This window comes from Cryptomeria japonica, chromosome 1 (assembly GCF_030272615.1).
Source record: "Cryptomeria japonica chromosome 1, Sugi_1.0, whole genome shotgun sequence".
Taxonomy (NCBI): domain Eukaryota; kingdom Viridiplantae; phylum Streptophyta; class Pinopsida; order Cupressales; family Cupressaceae; genus Cryptomeria; species Cryptomeria japonica.
The window spans coordinates 157,389,531-157,407,913 of NC_081405.1; the positions used below are offsets into that span (position 1 = coordinate 157,389,531).

The 18,383-nt window shown below is 35.7% G+C and overlaps 1 protein-coding gene across 1 annotated transcript in view; it reads right to left on the reverse strand.

The window, feature by feature from the left end:
• Positions 1 to 9,410: 9,410 nt before the first annotated feature.
• Positions 9,411 to 18,383, reverse strand: part of LOC131048257 (zingipain-2) — a 59,602-nt gene continuing 50,629 nt past the window's right edge. Inside the window, exons 2-5 of the mRNA XM_057982148.2 lie at positions 12,086 to 12,321; positions 11,633 to 11,773; positions 9,955 to 10,389; positions 9,411 to 9,819 (exon numbers count right to left, since the gene is read on the reverse strand). Of these exons, the coding sequence (XP_057838131.2) occupies positions 9,760 to 9,819; positions 9,955 to 10,389; positions 11,633 to 11,773; positions 12,086 to 12,321 (872 nt within the window). The 3' untranslated portion in view covers positions 9,411 to 9,759. The remainder of the gene's footprint in view (positions 9,820 to 9,954; positions 10,390 to 11,632; positions 11,774 to 12,085; positions 12,322 to 18,383) is intronic.

Genomic DNA, 18,383 nt, shown 5'->3' on the forward strand with positions numbered 1-18,383 from the left:
GCAATTCAAGTTGTATTAAAAAAGAATCTTTTGCCACAAATTTATGTAACTCTAATGTGGAGTCTTTTATGTTGTGTTTAAAATTTTAAATATTTAGAGGTGGAGTTTTAAACTGTCAAACAAGATAAAAGCTTATGTATTTACTGGTTACGTGTTTCTGAAAGTGGTATGTAGAGATGGTTCATATACTAGATAAGAAGGATGCAATTGAGCCTTAAAACATAGATAAGCTGGCTTCTTTGCACAATTTTTCAATCTTTGTTTTATGAAAGAGTTTACAAAAGCAACAGGTGATAAGAACTGAATTGAATTTCTAGAACTAATGAGACCTGTGTTAGAGTGTTATGCCTGGGTATCAATGCACTATTGAAATTATGAAATTGAGAGTGGTAGGCAGAAAGCCCTATATTTGAGTTAAATAATGCTGTCAGCTATTTACCATCTCAATTATTTGTCAACTTTAGGTATTACATTTGAAGACTGCCCTCTTTGTGTTTGTTTTCAAATTGGACATCCTATTTATAAGAATATTCCTAGGATTCTTGTGGAAATCCTATGTCAAATTTTCATCTTCATCCATGTTTAGCCTGTAACACCTTAGCAGTGTTTAGATGTTGCCTTTATTAAGTTAGTTTCACACAGCCGCTTCCAGGTTTATGTTTTCTGCTGTGTGGATTTCTTATAGATTTTTGATCCTTTTTGAGGGATCTCTTAAGTTTGTTGTGGTGAAGATTTCTACAAGAAGTTTGTTAATGTAGTGTAATTTAAATTGTCCTTGCCTGATTCAGATTTTTTGTGTAGATCAGCAATTACAGGAGTCTATGTTACTGATGATTTATTTCCTGAATGATAATTTTTGTTGTGGGCGATCACTGTTCTTGTCTTGAAGCACACTTGATGCTTGAAAGGTAGTTTTGAGACAGCATATGATTGTGTACTAGCACATTCTGTTGGATTAGTTATTACTAATCAGTTCAGATGATTGTGGAATGTGTATTAGCAAACTAAAATTTTACTATGGTTCCTGCCTATTGCCATGTGAGATATCAATTTGGTTTATGGGATCCCCCATTGTGCAATCCTGCAAAGGTATTGTCTTTCCCATTTATCTTGTATATTGATCAATTAAGTGCACATAGCCTACAACACTCTGGTTTCAAACATGTCCCTCTAACACATTCCTTCACCGTCAGCCCTACTCAGGTTGTACATATTTATGTCAAGGATGAAAGATGTGCATGGCATGTGGCAGACGGCAGACAGTCAGTTTGACTGTACACATAAGGAGCAGAGATATCTTTGACTTAACTGGAGTTCTCATTGTAGACAAATGATGAAGATATACACAAGTTAAATTTGTGAAATTTTTTAAGGCCTTTGGAAAGCTTGGGCATTATAAGAAAACAATCAATCTTTCTCTTCATGGCCTTGCTGAAGGCTTTAATCCATATCTTTCTGGCATTATTGACAGGCAACAGCCACTGCTTTTGTTACTACCATTTTTAAAATCACTTGTCTATATTTTCTAGCCAGTTGCCTCGTTGATTTGTTATTTTCAAGATTGTTTTGTTCCCAAGTGACTGTTGTCTGTTTTTGGATGTATTGATGATGATTAAGGTCGATCGCATCCTTACCTTTGGTTGATGTGGGGTCAGACATTGTTCAGTCAGATCATGCTTTTCCCCATTATTGTTTCTTTACACGTACAATTTATAAAGCTGTAATAGTATTTTCTACCACCATCATTTTTCTCTTCTTATCAGAATATATCTCTATTGGTTGAAACACACCCGATAACTGGACTAGATGAAGCACTCAGATTCAAGTGCAGACATTGGCAGCTGGTAAGACAGACAGTAAATTACAGAGACAAAATATTCAGTGGGTTTTGCCCCCTTCCCATATTAAAAAATTGGGTGGCTGATTTGTAATTGTACTCTGCTAATTTATAGCTCTGGACTACCAAAAAAATTGACCCTGTATGATAAAAAACAAGATGTGAATTATTACATTAGCTATTTAAAAACTCTTTACTACAATAGCATTTCCCAAAAATGGGATTTTGTTTCACATTAATACTTGGCTCCCGGCTCAAAGTATTTCTTGATTTAAAACAAAAGCAAACCAGGGGACCTGTTTTAAGGCTCAAGGATGAAGAATGAAATCAAGGATGCACATAAAACTTGCTTGAAGCCCTACTTGAGCAAGATCTCTAATGTTATTGGACGAGAGCAGCTAGCAACCTAATGTAATCTTTTGTCTACTTCTCACATGCGTTATAACTAACATACGGTAAGCAAATGACTAATAGATGCCTACTGTGAATTAAGAACACGTTGTCACTAAACCTGAACATTTAGTTGTATCCAAGCTACAACTTTTTATTTTATCTGTGTATGCATGTGATCAAGTCTTGAAGACATCCATTTTACGTCTTATACGAAACGAGTTTAATGTTTTTGGATGAACTAATTTGCCAATAAATTGAGTATCTGTAAAAAAGATTTTTTTAATTTGTGTAGAGTCGCTTTTCTGTAAACTGACCAACGGTTACAAAATCTTAATCAAAGCATTCATCAATACTTTTCATTTGTAAATATCTGTTGGATTTTTGGTGAGGTTTTCTTTAAGTGTCCCGACTTTGAAGGATTGTTTCTTACCTCAAGAAATAGTGCCCCTATCTTGGTTTAAGTGATAAGAGCAGAACTGACTCTGAGAGAACATAATATTACCACAACTATATTGGTTGTACATTCCATCTTCATTCAATGCCTTCTGCTTTTGATCCAAGAGTGCATTATTCTGCCATAAAGTACAAGGAGCTTGTTTGCATGCGTTTGAAAGGAAGACACATTATAATCCTCTGTAGAGTCCTATTTATATATTGACTTGTATGGTTGCATACACCTTGATGGTCTAGTTGTAATGTATCTCTTTGTTGGAGAATGCTAAAAATCTCAATCAATTTCTTAGGTTTTCTTGAGTTAATCAAATTGTTTTACAGCACTTTATGAAGTCTTTTAAGCCACCTTAGGGCGTTAAGACCCTCCGAAGGCCTCTTAAGACCGATTCAGCATGCAATAGTGATTAATGATGATTGACATGTTGTCTTGTATGTTATTGATCATTTTTACGGTTAGATGTGACATCATTACCTTCCTACCTTCTATTTAGATTGAATGTTTACAGTTGTTTATATTAAATTCATTCTTCTTAGTGGTGCTTCTACAAGGTCATCTTACCATGATCACCTCTTCTAGGAGGGGCATATTCATTTGGTTTCACAGACTACCAATTGGTCTCGTTGTTAGTGGTTTGTGCCCATGGTTAATGCCTACAAAGTCTCACCTTTAAGCAGGGGTGTAGACATCTGCTTTCATGCAATGACAATAAATCATCTTTTAATTGTCGTTAGAGCCACAACCCATGCTTATAAATCTATTTTTTTTGTTATTAAGAGGCCTCAGTTTTATTTCATCTTGGATCATATTAGAGTAGCTTGCAATTTTTCACAGGGTGAAAACTACCCTGGCAATGAATTTTCATAACCATTCTTTCTAGATACTTAAGGTTTGTCAGTGTACACACGTGTAGTTGTGTGTTGTGCAAACATGCGTATGCACAACACACACAAATACTCATTTATATATACCTTGAAATATACGAGGACTTCTTGGGGGGAACTCCATTTTACCTCATAGATGGTTTGTCAATGTATCTTTATAATGTATCTTTATAATGTATCTTTATTATCACTCTTTCTGGGTGTTCTTTGTGAGGATTATGAATCATTCACCTTGCAAATCTCTGAGTCTTTGTGAATTATATTTAGTTGTCTAGATGATAGATAATGTATCGTCTCCAAATACTAAATAGTGAACAAAATAGGAAGCTTATTTAAAGGTGGAAACATTATTTATTTATTGAAATATTTGAGATATGAGTAAGAAAAGATTTAATAGGCATTATTTAAGACAATAGGAAAATAGTAATAATTAGAATTTAAAAAAAATGTATTACAAGATGTATTTTGGTTTAATGTAGTACATATATATTTTTGCACTAATTAAAAAATTGATAATAAATAAAATATTATTTTATATATAAAATTATATGTGCAATAGAAAATAAAAAAATGAAAATATTTATTTTAAAAATTCAAGAAAATAACAAACTAAATCTTTATAGAATTTTTTACAACTTATCACTTCACACTTTTTCAAAATTTTGATTAATTGTTCAATATAATTGACAAATTAAAAAAATAAAGCATTTTTTTCTAAATTTGAAAATTGGGACACACTTATGATCTCATCTCAATAACTAGCTAAACTCTAATTCCAAAGGAAATTTAGCTAAATACGCTATGTCTTACTTGACTTGAGAGTGAAATTGCTAAATAGACAAATTTAACAATTTTATAATGAGAAACAAGTACATAACACATGATGCACAAAGCAAAATAACATAACTCGGAAGATGCCTTAGGAAAAATATTTTGAGAATAACTCAATAATAAAGAAGTATTTAATGTATTATCATGAATACTAAATTACAATACACTATCGGAGTATCCATTCCTTCAATCACAATCTTCAATCGTTTCTAGTGATTTTTTTTTTCATGTAAACTCTATGCAAATAGAAGTACATATATCCTCCATTCAAAGTATAATATAAATAGGCAAACCTGAAATAAAAAAATTATATGCCAAATCCATGAGTCAAAAAATAATGTCCAAATCTAAGGCACAAATTCCAACCTCCAAGTCAAAATGAGTCATCAATCCAAATGTTCAAATGGGGTGCTCTATTTTGAATTTGTTCACCTTTAAATCCTTCTTACACACAATATATGGTTAGAAATTCTTTACTTTTCTAGTCCATATTGTAACTCTATGTTATATGATCTTACACATCTTAGAATGTTATAGTTGGTCTTACACATCTAACATGCCAAATGCTCTTACAAGACATCTTTTTACGTTTTACAAATGGTGAAGAGTACCACTCCAAGTAGGACACTCTATTTCTATGCAAGCATATTAATTTATTAAGTAAAATAAATACAAACATTAGGGATTACAAGCGTAGGACACTAAATCCTAGGATAATTGTCTTGTAGGGTTCAATTTTCAATCCTCATACTATATAAGTATTTTAAAAAATAATCTAGCATTGTTGCTTTCCCTTTCTATTCATCTCTCTTCAAATCCTCTCTTTCTTTATCTTTATAATCTCAATCAAATTGGAACACCTTATATTCCTATATTTGGCAATGAAAATAGTTGAGGGAATTGGCTTCATCCTAGAAAGTTAGATGGTTGACTATAGAAAAATGTTAGAAGTCTATGTGGTGAAATGTTGTGGGAGTTGGACTACACATCATGGCATGGGGGAGTCTTAGACCCCATTCAAGCTATGGTTGCAACTACATGAGGTTTGGTTGTGTCATGGTTACTACATTATGAATAAAGTATATTGTTGGAATATAAATTGTAATGCAAATGCATATGTGATATTATTGGAGTACATGCAACGACAATAGAGGATATATAGATCTTTTGGGAGGTGTTGTGGATTTTGAAAGTCATTAGAAGGTTGTCTTTACTATCGAAATCCATGGTTTAGTCTCGGTGGTATTGTTAGAAGAATGTTTCATTATTCATGGATATTAGTCAACAAATGGTGACTACGTCATTATGGGAGTATAACACTCTTTCTAAAATTCAAATTTTATTAACAACTTAAACTTAAATAACACAAGTACACTATGTGTATGTTAGCACTAAATAAATTGTTTTATATATATATATATTTTTTTTACAAATTGTAGTGGCACCAACCCCTTATTCAAATTATGATCACTAGAGTTACAACTCCCTTATCAATCTGAAATACTTCTCACACAAATTTGCTGCAAAGTCTTCCTCAAATCTATCATAAAATGAACTCAACAATCTCCTTTAAAATTTGCACCAATTCCTTCATCAATTTTGCTTTGAAATGACCATAAATTCTTTACAACTTTTTCTTCACTATTTGTTGTAATTATACCACCTTCAAATCTGATATAAATCAGACCAAAAATTTGTTCGTGGCGAAAGCCTTTTCTTTTCTTCTATACACCCCCAACACTCTTTAGCATTCCATTTCTGATTTCTATACATATGTTTAATTTTAGGAGTCATGCCTTATTGATTGGCATGATGTTTAATAACCAAATTACATCAATCAAGACAAATCACAACCCTTGGAGACAAATATCTTAACAAGTCATATAACTTCCTTTTGAATCGCATCCTTCAAGTGAGTCATCACACTTGTCTTTATTCATTATAATGATTACAAACTAATCATATTGTAGCTTTTTGAGAATAGTCAACAACGACCTTTTACGTGGCAATCAACTTTGTTGACTTGTCTCTCTTTGACTTAATTTGAATTTATAATTAGTATCACTTCTTTTTAGATTAGTCATTACTTCTTTCCAAGTGCAAATATAGAGTAGGCATGCACTCTAGTGCACTGACTTGAATTGGATAAGATGGGAGTTCACCCTGGAAAGCATAAGGGTAGCGAGGAGAAGCATGGTGACAAGAAGAAATATTAAGGAATAAGAAAAACGCTACATCAATGAGAAAGCACAAGGGTAAAGGCAAGAGCAAGTTCCATTGCCCTCACTGTGATAAGGATGGCCACATAGAAGAGAGGTGTTGAACACTTCACCCTAAGTTGGCTCCTTGGGGGAAGAATGGTAAAGGAGTTGCATATCTGGAGAAAGTAGAGGAAATCAATAGGGACTCCTCAAATGAAGAAAAGCACATTGTTTGTGCCATGCACAAGAAAGGCATTTTGAAGAAAAGTTGAGCCTCTCATAGTGAAGAGGAGCTTACCCAATTATTCCAAGTAAGAATGCAAATGTAAGGTAAGGAGATGAATGCTTTATTTGACTCATTTTCTCAGTCCAATATCATTTCTTCCATGCTAGTTAGTGAATTAAATTTGAAGATTGTGCAACACTCACATCCATAATCTTTGGGGTGATCGCAACATGGAGTAGATATGAGGGTTAGTAAGTGATGAAGTTGGCATCTATCCTGCATTTAGAGTATAAAGATGAAGTTATGTTTGATGTTGTACCATTAGAAGTGTCTGATATGATTTTTGTAATCCATACTTCCATACAAGGGATGTTATTTATTTTAGGTGCAGCAATCAACATGGACTCTAGTTGAAGGGTAGGAATTTCTTTGTCAATTCATTTGTTGGTAGGTAAAGAGTTGTCATTGCTAGCACCCCAAATTCAAGAAGGCTGATCAATGCTTTTGGAAGGATTGATTCCCCAACGGATGAGGGACTGAATGTGCGTGAAGTGGCAGTAAATGGTAGTATTGTTAAGCTTTAAAATAATATGGAACACCAGGGCATAGGGCTATCACACAAGTAAAAGCATGTGCAGGTTGATTTGTTGAGTGAATTAGTCAATAGGGCAGGTTGATGCCCGTAATTGTTTTCATTTCCACCATAGATGACACACTCGCAAAGTACTCGACGAGTTTTTGAGCTCTGCGAGTTTTTTTGACTTTAACTCCAGCAAAAACTTGCCTAGTAATCGCAGAGTTTTTTGCAAAAACTCGGCGAGTTTCTTTTAAAAATTCGAGTAGACTAAAAAAAGAGGCTCAAACATGTGAAAAAATTTGGTCTCTCCGTCAGAATTCATATATGGAATATAACATTTAAGTATAAGTGATCACTTATACTTTTAAGTTATATTCCATATATATTGTCAGGATGTTTGAGAGTGGTTTCAGACATCCAAGAGTTATAATGCAAAATCTAGTTTTTGGAGGATTCTTCAATTTTCCAAACTTAGTCAAATTTCAGGATCCTTCAGCGATGCCCCTTGACCCCAACTTGAGGGCGTTGCCCCAAACCCCCGTCGAAAAATATAGGGGGAAACTACGCTGATGGAAGTAGGGAAAATTTAACCTCCGAGTCTGATTAGGCTCCATATAACAACATAATTAGCATTGAAGAAATCCTAGTATTATACATTTTTGAGTTGAAAGTTTGAAACTATGAGTATGAATGATGAAATTTCAAATATGATGAAAGTTTGAAACTAGTTTTAGCTAGAGCTGGGAGGAGAAAGTTGTATTTACTTTTGGTTTTACAAAAACTATTTACTATTTTGCTTCCAACCATCAGCATTTCTCACGAGGATGCGATTTTGTAGACACTTTGCATTTAAATATATCTAGAATCAGCATGTTTCTTTTGTGTTATCATTTATTGACTCATTGGATGCATCTTCTCATTAAATTTTGCAAAAAAAATGCATTTTTTATTAAAATTAAACGTGTTTTTACGTTGCCAAGTTTTTCCCGAGTTTTCGCTGAGTTTTTTTCTCAAGGGCTTGGTGTGTCGAGCCAAGTTGCGAGTAGTTCAACTATCGTTTTGCACATGCTTAAGAGGAGTGAGCTTGAAGGTTTCAAGCCAAGACAAGAGGAATTCTTGAGATTACAAGTGGGTGTTTGGGAGTTCTTTATTTGGTTCTTTGTTTGGAAGCTTATGAGGATATATGATCTGAAAGCTCAAATGAATTAGATAATTGGACCATTAGGGTCATGTCATTCTAGCTCGCAAAGTGCTGTCAAGAAACCTGATGGAGGAGTTCAGCATCAAATTGGTGTAACGGAGATGTTTTTGTACAGTGGCCTACTTCTTTGATGCTTATGAAAATTTAGGGATGGTCTAAGACATCTTGGTATCTTTGTTGGCAAATAAGACATCTTTTGGGTTTGATTCAACTCATCGCGGGCCTCATAAATGTTGTTGTGTTTCAGGGGAAAAATCAAAATGAAGATATAATTAAAAATTGAATATGATTGCATATTCAGATTCCTCTCAAAAAATTTTACAATTTCAAAGAAAATGACACCGTGTTATGAGTCCATATGCAAAAGTTATAGCTTCCTGAAGAACTAGATCAATGTGCGTTGTGAAGAGGTGAGCTTGCGTTCTCCAAAATGGAAAATTCTTCATGCAAGTGGGCATTTCGAGTCCATTTCAAGCTTTCTTTTGTTTACCTCTAGCAGTATCCTGTAATCATTAAAATCTGTTTGTGGTATGTTCTGTATTTAGCAGTTTTTCAGGTTCCTTGGCCTTCCACATGCATTAAATTCATACAAAAATGTCTTTGTCAAAATTTTGTGTTTTTGATTAACATGTATTGATTCATTACAAGCTTCTAGCCAGATCTTCTACTTTCATATTCGTTTCCAAAACCTGAGATACATTGAATTGTTATTTAATTTTGGATGTGTCATCTTCAGAAGGGCCAGAAAGCATTAAATTGAAATTGCTCAAGGCAACTAACTATGGGCAATAAATCATCAAAAAATAATGTGTTAAAAAGTGTCCATCAAGCTTATTCTAGCATCAATGATCACTATGCACACCAGTTAAAAATAGTTGAATAAGAACAACATTCTGATGTCAACATGGAATGCCAAGGAACAAAGACTAGCCCCTCTGCTTCATACTAATTATCTAATTTCCTATGAAGTATAACTTTTGAATAAATATTGATCTCTAATGAAAAAATGTAATTCTTTTGCAGCCTACATCAAAATTTAGAAGGAAAAGGAACTTTTGAACACGAGGGACTTAAGCTGACTATAATCTCCAAACAAAAGCTAATCCCATTTTGTAGATTTCATTATCTTCACGTAGGAATATTTTTACCAATGTTGTGTCATAGAATGGAAGCTGTCATGCTAGAAAGACCATTTAATCTTGTCGTATTTCTTGAAGCCTGCAAATTTGCAAGACATGAATAAAAATCAAAAGTTAGGATTGAATTTTTTTCCTCAGGAATCATATCAAATTTATTTTAATTAACTCCTTGATTACAATGCCCATTGTTTTTTCTAGAGTTTAAGTAACCCACCTTCCGACACTGTTGAGTAGCCAAGTCACATATGGGGTGATCTTGAGGGCAACAATATTGTTGATCTTTGCAGCATATGGCAGATTCAAACTTACAGCAACCCCAAGTTATACAGAATCTAAAAATGTGCTGTGTGCAACAACATGTGGTTCCAGCTGGGCAGTACCGAAGTACATCACACTTAACTGGTGTAGGGATTGGAGGGGGTGGTGGAGGATTTGGGTTTGTTTTAATTGGATAGGATGCTAAAGTGTTGATTCCACATATGCCTTCAGGAACATCTGTGTTTCGGACCATGTAAGAATACCCATTCCTGCCCCAATTTTTTCCCCATGAATTTTTCACAATCCAGTAAGCAAGGCCATTTTGTGAACCATAACCAACTATCAGTGCAGCGTGGTCTAGTGAACTTGTGCATGGACCAGTGAAGATGCCCTGTCAAATGGGAAAATAAACAATTATCCTGCCCTACTACACAGGGAGAAAAGTAATTGTCCTTCAATGAAACACATCAGCTGCATCAGTTTAGTTCTGAATGCAATTAAATTCACTACACTCTCAGACACGTATACAAATTAAAGATATTAGTTTTCCACGATCCATAATAGTTATTGTGATCACTTCTGGTTTCGATTGTGTGTGTTTTTTTACGTCAACATTTGGGATCACACTCTGTGATCCATCATAAGGATGATAAAAAGCTCAAGGAGTAGAAAAATGGACAGTTGCAGATCTATGAAGGTGTAGCTTCTTCTCTCCCCTGCCTATCTTACCTTTTTAAGCTCAGTTATGGCAGGGTCTCTTTCCCTCTTGCTTGTCTTTCTCTTCCTCTTTATTTATTTATATAATTATTTTTGTTTCTTTCTTATTGTGGAGCCTCCTTTTTCATTTTTTGCCTTGCATTTTTGTTATCTTTGTTTTTTTTTTGGCTTATTCTTTTTAACTTATTTATTTATTAAAATTAATAAAATAACTACGTTTATTATAATATAATTAATAAAATTATTTTTTTATAATTTTATTATCTTTGTTTGTTGTTGTTATAATTTCTTCCTACTTGTATCATGTTTATTTAGGTGGTTTTACCTTTTCTTTTCTTTTGTGTGGTCTTCCTCTTTGTTATCTTTTTATCTTCGTATTATTTTCTTGGCTTTGTTGTTTTTTAATTCTCTTTTTTCTTTCCTCCCTTGTTAGCTTTTTGGATTTTTATTCTTTGTATGAGCTCTATTTATTGTTTTGGGTTTTCTTTTGTCTTTTTTACCTTTTTCTTGCTATTAGCATAGGCTTTTTATTTGCTCTCTCCTTATTTTTATTATTATTTTCTTTGAGGTATTTTCCTTATTTTTGTCTTTGTTTATCCCTTCTTTTTAATTTCTTTTTATATTCCTTGGATCCTGCCTTGGTTGGTGTGTAACTTCTTCTCTCTCCTGCCTATCTTACCTTTTTAAAACCTACATAGATCTGCAACTGTCCATTTTTCTACTCCTTGAGCTTTCTATCATCCTAATGATGGATCACAGAATGTGATCCAAAACGTTGATGTAAAAAAAACACACAATCGAAACCAGAAGCGATCACGATAACATATACAAATTTCAAAGAAATACCTAACAATAACTAAATTCAGAATAAAATTGACAGCAGCTAAATTCATTTCCACAATTGCATCAGGACTTACATCAGAATACAACTGGAATGCTCGTCCCCCACCGGAAATGCCCACACTAACAGGTTGTTTTGCAACTGCCTGTAGCAATGCTCTCTCATTGTTTGCTGGTATATCTATGTAATCATCTATAGTCACCACTTGCCTATTAACCTGAAAGAAAACACTTCAAGATATTCAAATTCATTGGGGTCAATGATTTTTAAGAATATTGAACATAAAAAACTGAATCATATGGTGACGGTACAAATGGGTCACACATCACAATTAGAAGCCAATGTGTCTGGCTTTCTTAAATAAAGTACCTTGAACAATATTAGCATTAAATATTGAAGACCAGTTTAGAACCATGCCACAATACATTAAATTGTCTAACCTATCAAAAAACAAACATTAGATTGTCTAATTATTAATGATCTATGAGATCGCAAACTACAAAAAGCTTTGTTTAAAAGCCAGTTACACCTTTTTTCTGTTACAAGTCTTCTCGGCACCTACATAAGGATAGTCCTCCTCTGTATCAATTCCACCATTTCTTATTACCCATTGGAAAGCATAATCCATAAGTCCTCCATCACAACCACTATTATAAGATGTGTCGCAATCACACAACTCTTGTTCAGAGAGGCTAACCAGAGAGCCTGTAAAAATACTGTTTATGCCTTCAATTGCCCCAGTCGCTGAAAAAGCCCAACAGTCACCTGTACAAATAGACAAGTCCTTTACCACTTCCAAATAGAAGATAACAACACACACTACATTTGGAAATAACCAGACAACTGCAATTTCTCCATCAAGTTAAATGACTTTCCATGAAAGAGATGACCAAATTACACAATCCATATGCTACGATAAATAATGTCATGATAAATCTTTGGCATGAACACATTGTCTTTTGGTCAAGATTCAAATGGTAATCAACAGAATTTTTTCAATCCGTGATCTTGAGCTCACAATATTTAAAAAGCAGTCCCTAACACCAAAAAGCTGTCTGTGGATACAAAAGGAAACTGAACCCTTACTGACAAACCATTTGAGACAGACTCCAAATTTAAATATTGTATTAGATAATCAAGCCACAAAAAATCTCCTCATACAAGGCTCGGATTACAGCAATCTCTAGTCCCAATGTTTTCTTTCACTCGTCAAGATCAAATTGAAAACATTAGCAAAGAGAAATTATTGTAACTCTCTTCAAAAAGCTAAGAGTCAAGATTTTTCAACTTGTTGTTTACCGCTACAACTGATAAATTAAATGCAAGAAATAATAATGTACATGACAATGCATACGAGACACAGTAGTAAAATATATCCTTATTTGCACATGCAATTATTACAAAGAAGAAGACAAGAGAGAAGGTACACAATATATTTAAAGAACCCAACGGTTGCCGAGAGGTACACAACCGCCAACCAACCGACACATAACTACCCAAGAGTGACAACCTACTTAATACAATTAATTAATACATTGTTGGGTAATCAAAATTACCAAACATAATAATAAGCATTTTATGCCAACTACATCATTCCCCCCAAAAGAAAAAGTCGTCTTCCAGACGACAAGCAAACATCAAGTAATATTCGAGAAGACTAATGATAGACAATGACTTGGATTGGAGAACCCCAAATTGTAGTGTACCTGCTGAATCAAATGGGAGTTTTGGGGCAATGCCTCCAACGGGGGTTTGGGGGTAGCACCCCTGTCACCAACACCAAATTTAAACCTTCAAAACCACACAGAACTCCATGGCACACATGGTTTTTGTGATTTTTTAAGATGCCAAAAACAATGCTAACGAAGCTAGAAAACAACAATTTCATATCAAAATTATGTTCAAGTTGTACTCTCCACTTCAGAATTGATGGTCATACTTGAAGTTGCTCTATTTTTTCTTGCCTTCCCCTCGTCTCATGTAAGAATTCCCTGACCATACGAATTTCCAAGCTGTCCTTTATGCAAACTTCCTTCACATGTTGCTTGCCCGTATCTACCTCTTGTCTTCTTGCACAATATCCGTACAGCTGAGTATGTGCCTCATACGGATGTCTCCCTTCACTCATCCTTGCCACCCGTACGGATTGCTTTGTTTCTCTTCCCCCATACGGCATCCAATACCACAACACTGTTTTGTATGGCATACCTCTCCACTTGTCTCGCAGTATGATGTTTGTGGGGTGTACAACCTTCCATGCTTCGTTTGTTCTCCAGAAGATGTTTGTATGAATTCCTTGCTCACGTATGGCCACCCACTCAGTCCTTACGAGTTCCTCTACCCTCTTGTCTTCCCGTATGGCATACTTCCCACGTACGGCCTTAACACTTCATACGGTCTTGACAGTTTCTTCTCGTACGATCTTGGCACTTCTTTCCTGTACGATTTCTCACCCACCTCGTACGGCCATTCTTCGTGCAGCCACTTTCTCCCTTCGGACAACTTGTCACGTCTCTACGAACTGCAAGTTACCTTACGAACGTTTGTGGCATACAACTTCAACTCGTACGGTTTCCCCTTGTACGACATCTTATATCCAAGCCTGCATTGTATGGCGTACTGATTTTGTTTGTACGGTATGATCCTTATCTATCCTCCATACAACCTGTTTGGTATCCCATACAGCGCCCTCATGACCTCGTACGGCTGCTCTATTTTTTCGTATGACAATGGTATTGCTACTCTATTTTTCCGTACAACAATGGTATCCCCTCATATGACTCATGATCACCATACAAATTCTTGCATGACTTTCCAACCTTGTACAAGTTCTTGTTGTACGACTCATTCTCTCCTTGCTACGGCTTGTGTTGGCTTAATGATGATGTAATAGGTTGATTGATGACTTTATTCGTGTCGTCATTGATGGAAAACATGTTTTGTTAGTCATCTAAGTCATCTAGACCAACCGGTAGTGGAATCTATCAAACAACAAAACTGTTAAGTTGCAGTTAAACCGGTAAACAAAGAATAGAGCGATGATTAGACAACCGGTATGGACGATCGGTGAAGAGTTAGACGTTGCAGTTTGGTACATATGTTTATGACATTGGCATGAGTCTTTGATTGCAACCGCATCAACAGATTCAGAGTATTGAACAAGTTATGATCGATAGAACAGTCACAGGCAGGAAGAACAAAGAACCGGTAAAGCAGAGTTACTTTGATCGGTTATCGGTAGAATTTATGTTATATTTTTAAGTTATGTTTTGTTTGGCCGACATGAGAAAAGTGTAATGAGTGGGAAATTGTTAAAGGTGACTAGATTCGATGAACCTAGGGAATTGTTCCAAGGTTCTTAGCCGACTTAACAAAGTTGTTATAAGGAGATGTAAATTGAATGATTTTATGAGATCAGAGTGAGAATTTGATCGTGTAGTGGAAGGAGTTAGAGGTTGATGTTTACTCGGTGATAGAAGTTGATCAGAAGCGGATCTAATCAGGCACAAAGATGCTAACAGTAGATCAGTTGAACTTGTTGGTCCCTAACAGTTGCAGCAAGAAAATCCTCTAGCAAGGTCACTCTTAACAGCGTGCGGTGGGATCCTAACAGGTCCAAAGGTTAAAATCCTCTAACAAGGTGACACATTAGCTTGTGTTTTGAAATCCCTTTGTCGGGTAGCTCCTAACAAGCCTTATTGTAATAGCTCTTAACTGGGCTAAAGCACTCTTAACCGGGTGTCACTCCTAACAGGGTGTTGTACGACCTTAACCGATCAGATCTCTATTCTGAAGATAGTTGATCCTTGTGGGTATCAATTCCCACCGTGGTTTTTCCCATTTGGGTTTCCACGTGAAAATCATTGTGTTATGGTTTGCATGCTTTATTGGGTGTTTGCTTATGTGGTTATATTTCTTGCATGCATATTGATTTTCAGATTAGTGAAAAGTGTTATCAGATTTATTAAGTTTTTGCTTGCACTGATTCACCACCCCCCCCCCCCCACTCTCTCAGTGCCTTAAAAGTTATCAATTGGTATCAGAGCCTAATTCCCTTAAGGCTTAACCGCTTGGGAGGATCTCTAAGGCTAACATGGGGGAAGGTTCAATGAGTTACAAAGAGCTTTCACACAGGCTTGCAAAATCTGAAGAAGCCTATAATGAACTAAAGGTCAAGTACAAAGCTTCATTGGCTAAGAGAAAAGAGTTGGCTGAGTAGTTGATGGAACTTACTGAAAATAGTTCATCTGAGGAAGCAAACATTGATGCCTTGGTTAATGAGGTTGAAAAGATGAATGATGATAAGTCAAATCTGAGAAGAGAGTTGGAAGCCCTTACCATCAGGATGAGTCAAGAGTTAGAAGCCAGGAGGACAGCTAAAGACAAAATAAGAGATCAAGAGCATTAGATCGTTAAGCTGAACCGGGAGATTAGTAACTTGCATGTTCATCTTCAAGAGGAAACAGAAGAAAAGGAGGAAATACAAGCTGATCTAGACATGGCTATGTCTCTTAGAGAAAGTCTTACAAAGAAAAATGAGGAGCTTACCAAAGAGTTGGCTGATGCTAATGAGTTATTAGCTAAATTCAACAAGAGCACTGCTATGCTTGATGAGCAGATTCGAACACAAAGGCAAAATGGAGATACACATGGCTTGGGATACACAACCTTTGAACAAGGAGAGCCATCCGGTACCAAGGACACCATGCATGAAGCCAAATCTGCACCAAAGACCAAGAAGATCACCGGTAAGAGAACCTACAAACCAGTATGCTTTAACAGTCATAAGGAAGGTCATACTGCAAATGTTTGTAGAAGTAGATCCAGTACTTTTGATGGATATAGACCTAACGCATATGAAGGTTATAAGCCTAGTACTTTTAATGGACATTGCTTCAATTGCAATAAGTATGGGCATAGAGCTATTGAGTGTAGGTCTAGAGTGAACAATTAGAGATCTTACATGAATCAGAGGTCTAATGGTGAATGGCAGAGATCTTACAATGACCGGAGAAACCCTACTTGGCAGAGAACTTATGTGAACCAGTCTAGTCCATATGAAATGGAGAATAGATGGAATGTGACATGTTCAATCTGTCACAACTATGGTCATGTTGCTATGAATTGCCGAAGAAGAACTGGTAGAGGCAATGCTGGACCCTGGAGAGCATCTGGAATGGCATGTTTTCATTGTCACAAACCAGGACACCTTGCAAAGTTTTGTAGAGCTAGAATGAACCAACTGGTTAATCAGTCTGTTGACCGGAAAGGAAAGAAGGTAGATGTGGAGGAAACCAAAAGAGAGATGAATAAGACATGGAGGAAGAAAAGTGATGAGAAACCATCGAAAGACTCCAATTCTTCACCTAGTGTGGAGAATCCCTCACTGGTAAACTAAGCTATGTATGAGCTTAGGGGGAGCACATTATCAGATCCATTTCCGGACCCCCTACATGGTGTGCGGTAAGTCAAATCTGCATATTGTGATGCATTATGATGTTATGAAGTGATTTTGAACCAGTTTCATCTCAAACCGGTATATTGAATGTGATTTATGAACCGGTAACAAGTTTTAGGGTTGAACGGTGATTAGGGTATGTTCAACCGGTATTGCATTTAATGCAGTTTGTAAAAGCAAATAAAAAGGTGTTTTAGAGTTTCATTTCTAACCTAGCATTTTCAAGAACATAGTTGTGGAGCGACATAAGCACAAAAGAGCACTTGATTGCTACATTGGCGAATTTGATAGCTAATTGTGAAGATTTGAAAAGAAGTGAATCGGTGAAAGTGCATTCGGACTGGAAACCCTAGCTGCAAGAAGTTGAAAGGTATTTATCTGTGAATCTGATTTTGGTGTTTGAATTTTCACAATGGATACATCACACATTGTTGATGTTACCGAAAGGCCTTGATCGGAATTCAAGAGGCATCCTCATAAGTCGACAAAGATAGATCCAGCTGGAGCCCTATCCAGCGTACCCTATGGTGTTTTGCATGTCGAAGACATCCGATCTTACATTCATTGCAAACTAGAGGATTTGGGAGCTTTTGCAATCTTTAATCAATACCGAACGCTGTGATGAACAAGGAGTGAAAAAGGATCAATTCAGAAGGGTTACCGATAAAGGTTTTCACCATGTTGTGAACTTTATAGATGATTTTGAAGAAGAGCATATCAGATATGTTTTGAGTAGGATTCATGATTAGTTCATGTGGTTAGATCGACCACACAAGATCACAAAGGAGGCTATCCATGTTGTAACCGAATTATGGGACCGGTGAAGTTCTTGTGTTAAGAACAATCCCGAAGGATGATGTTACTCGATTAACTAAATCTAAATGGGATGGTTGTGCAATGACTGTGAATGACATTGATGATCTAGCGGTGAAGTTTGCATCTATGGTCATCGGTTACAGGGTATATCATTCGAGCAGAATGAATAGCATTCCTGAAGTTGCTATCCACACAGCTTACCGGATGTTGAAGGTGAATGTTGATTATGATCTTGCTGAAGCATTGAGAGCACAATTGGTGTTGAATCTTGAATCAATCAAGAAGGACAAGCGGCAAAAATTCAAATTTGGTCAGTTGATCATTGATTTGTTTTTCTATTTCCAGTTATTCTTTCCTGGTATAGGAGATATTCAATGGTCTGATGATACAACGACAATGTTGCAAATTAAGAACAATAACAAGATGCTTGGAAATGATTTTACAAAGACAATCTGGGGATACTTCAAGGATTTCCAGAAAAGAATGCATGACAAAGAAAGTATACTGGCGCATGTTATAAAGAGGCATGAAGACTCTATCTGTTTTATGGTTG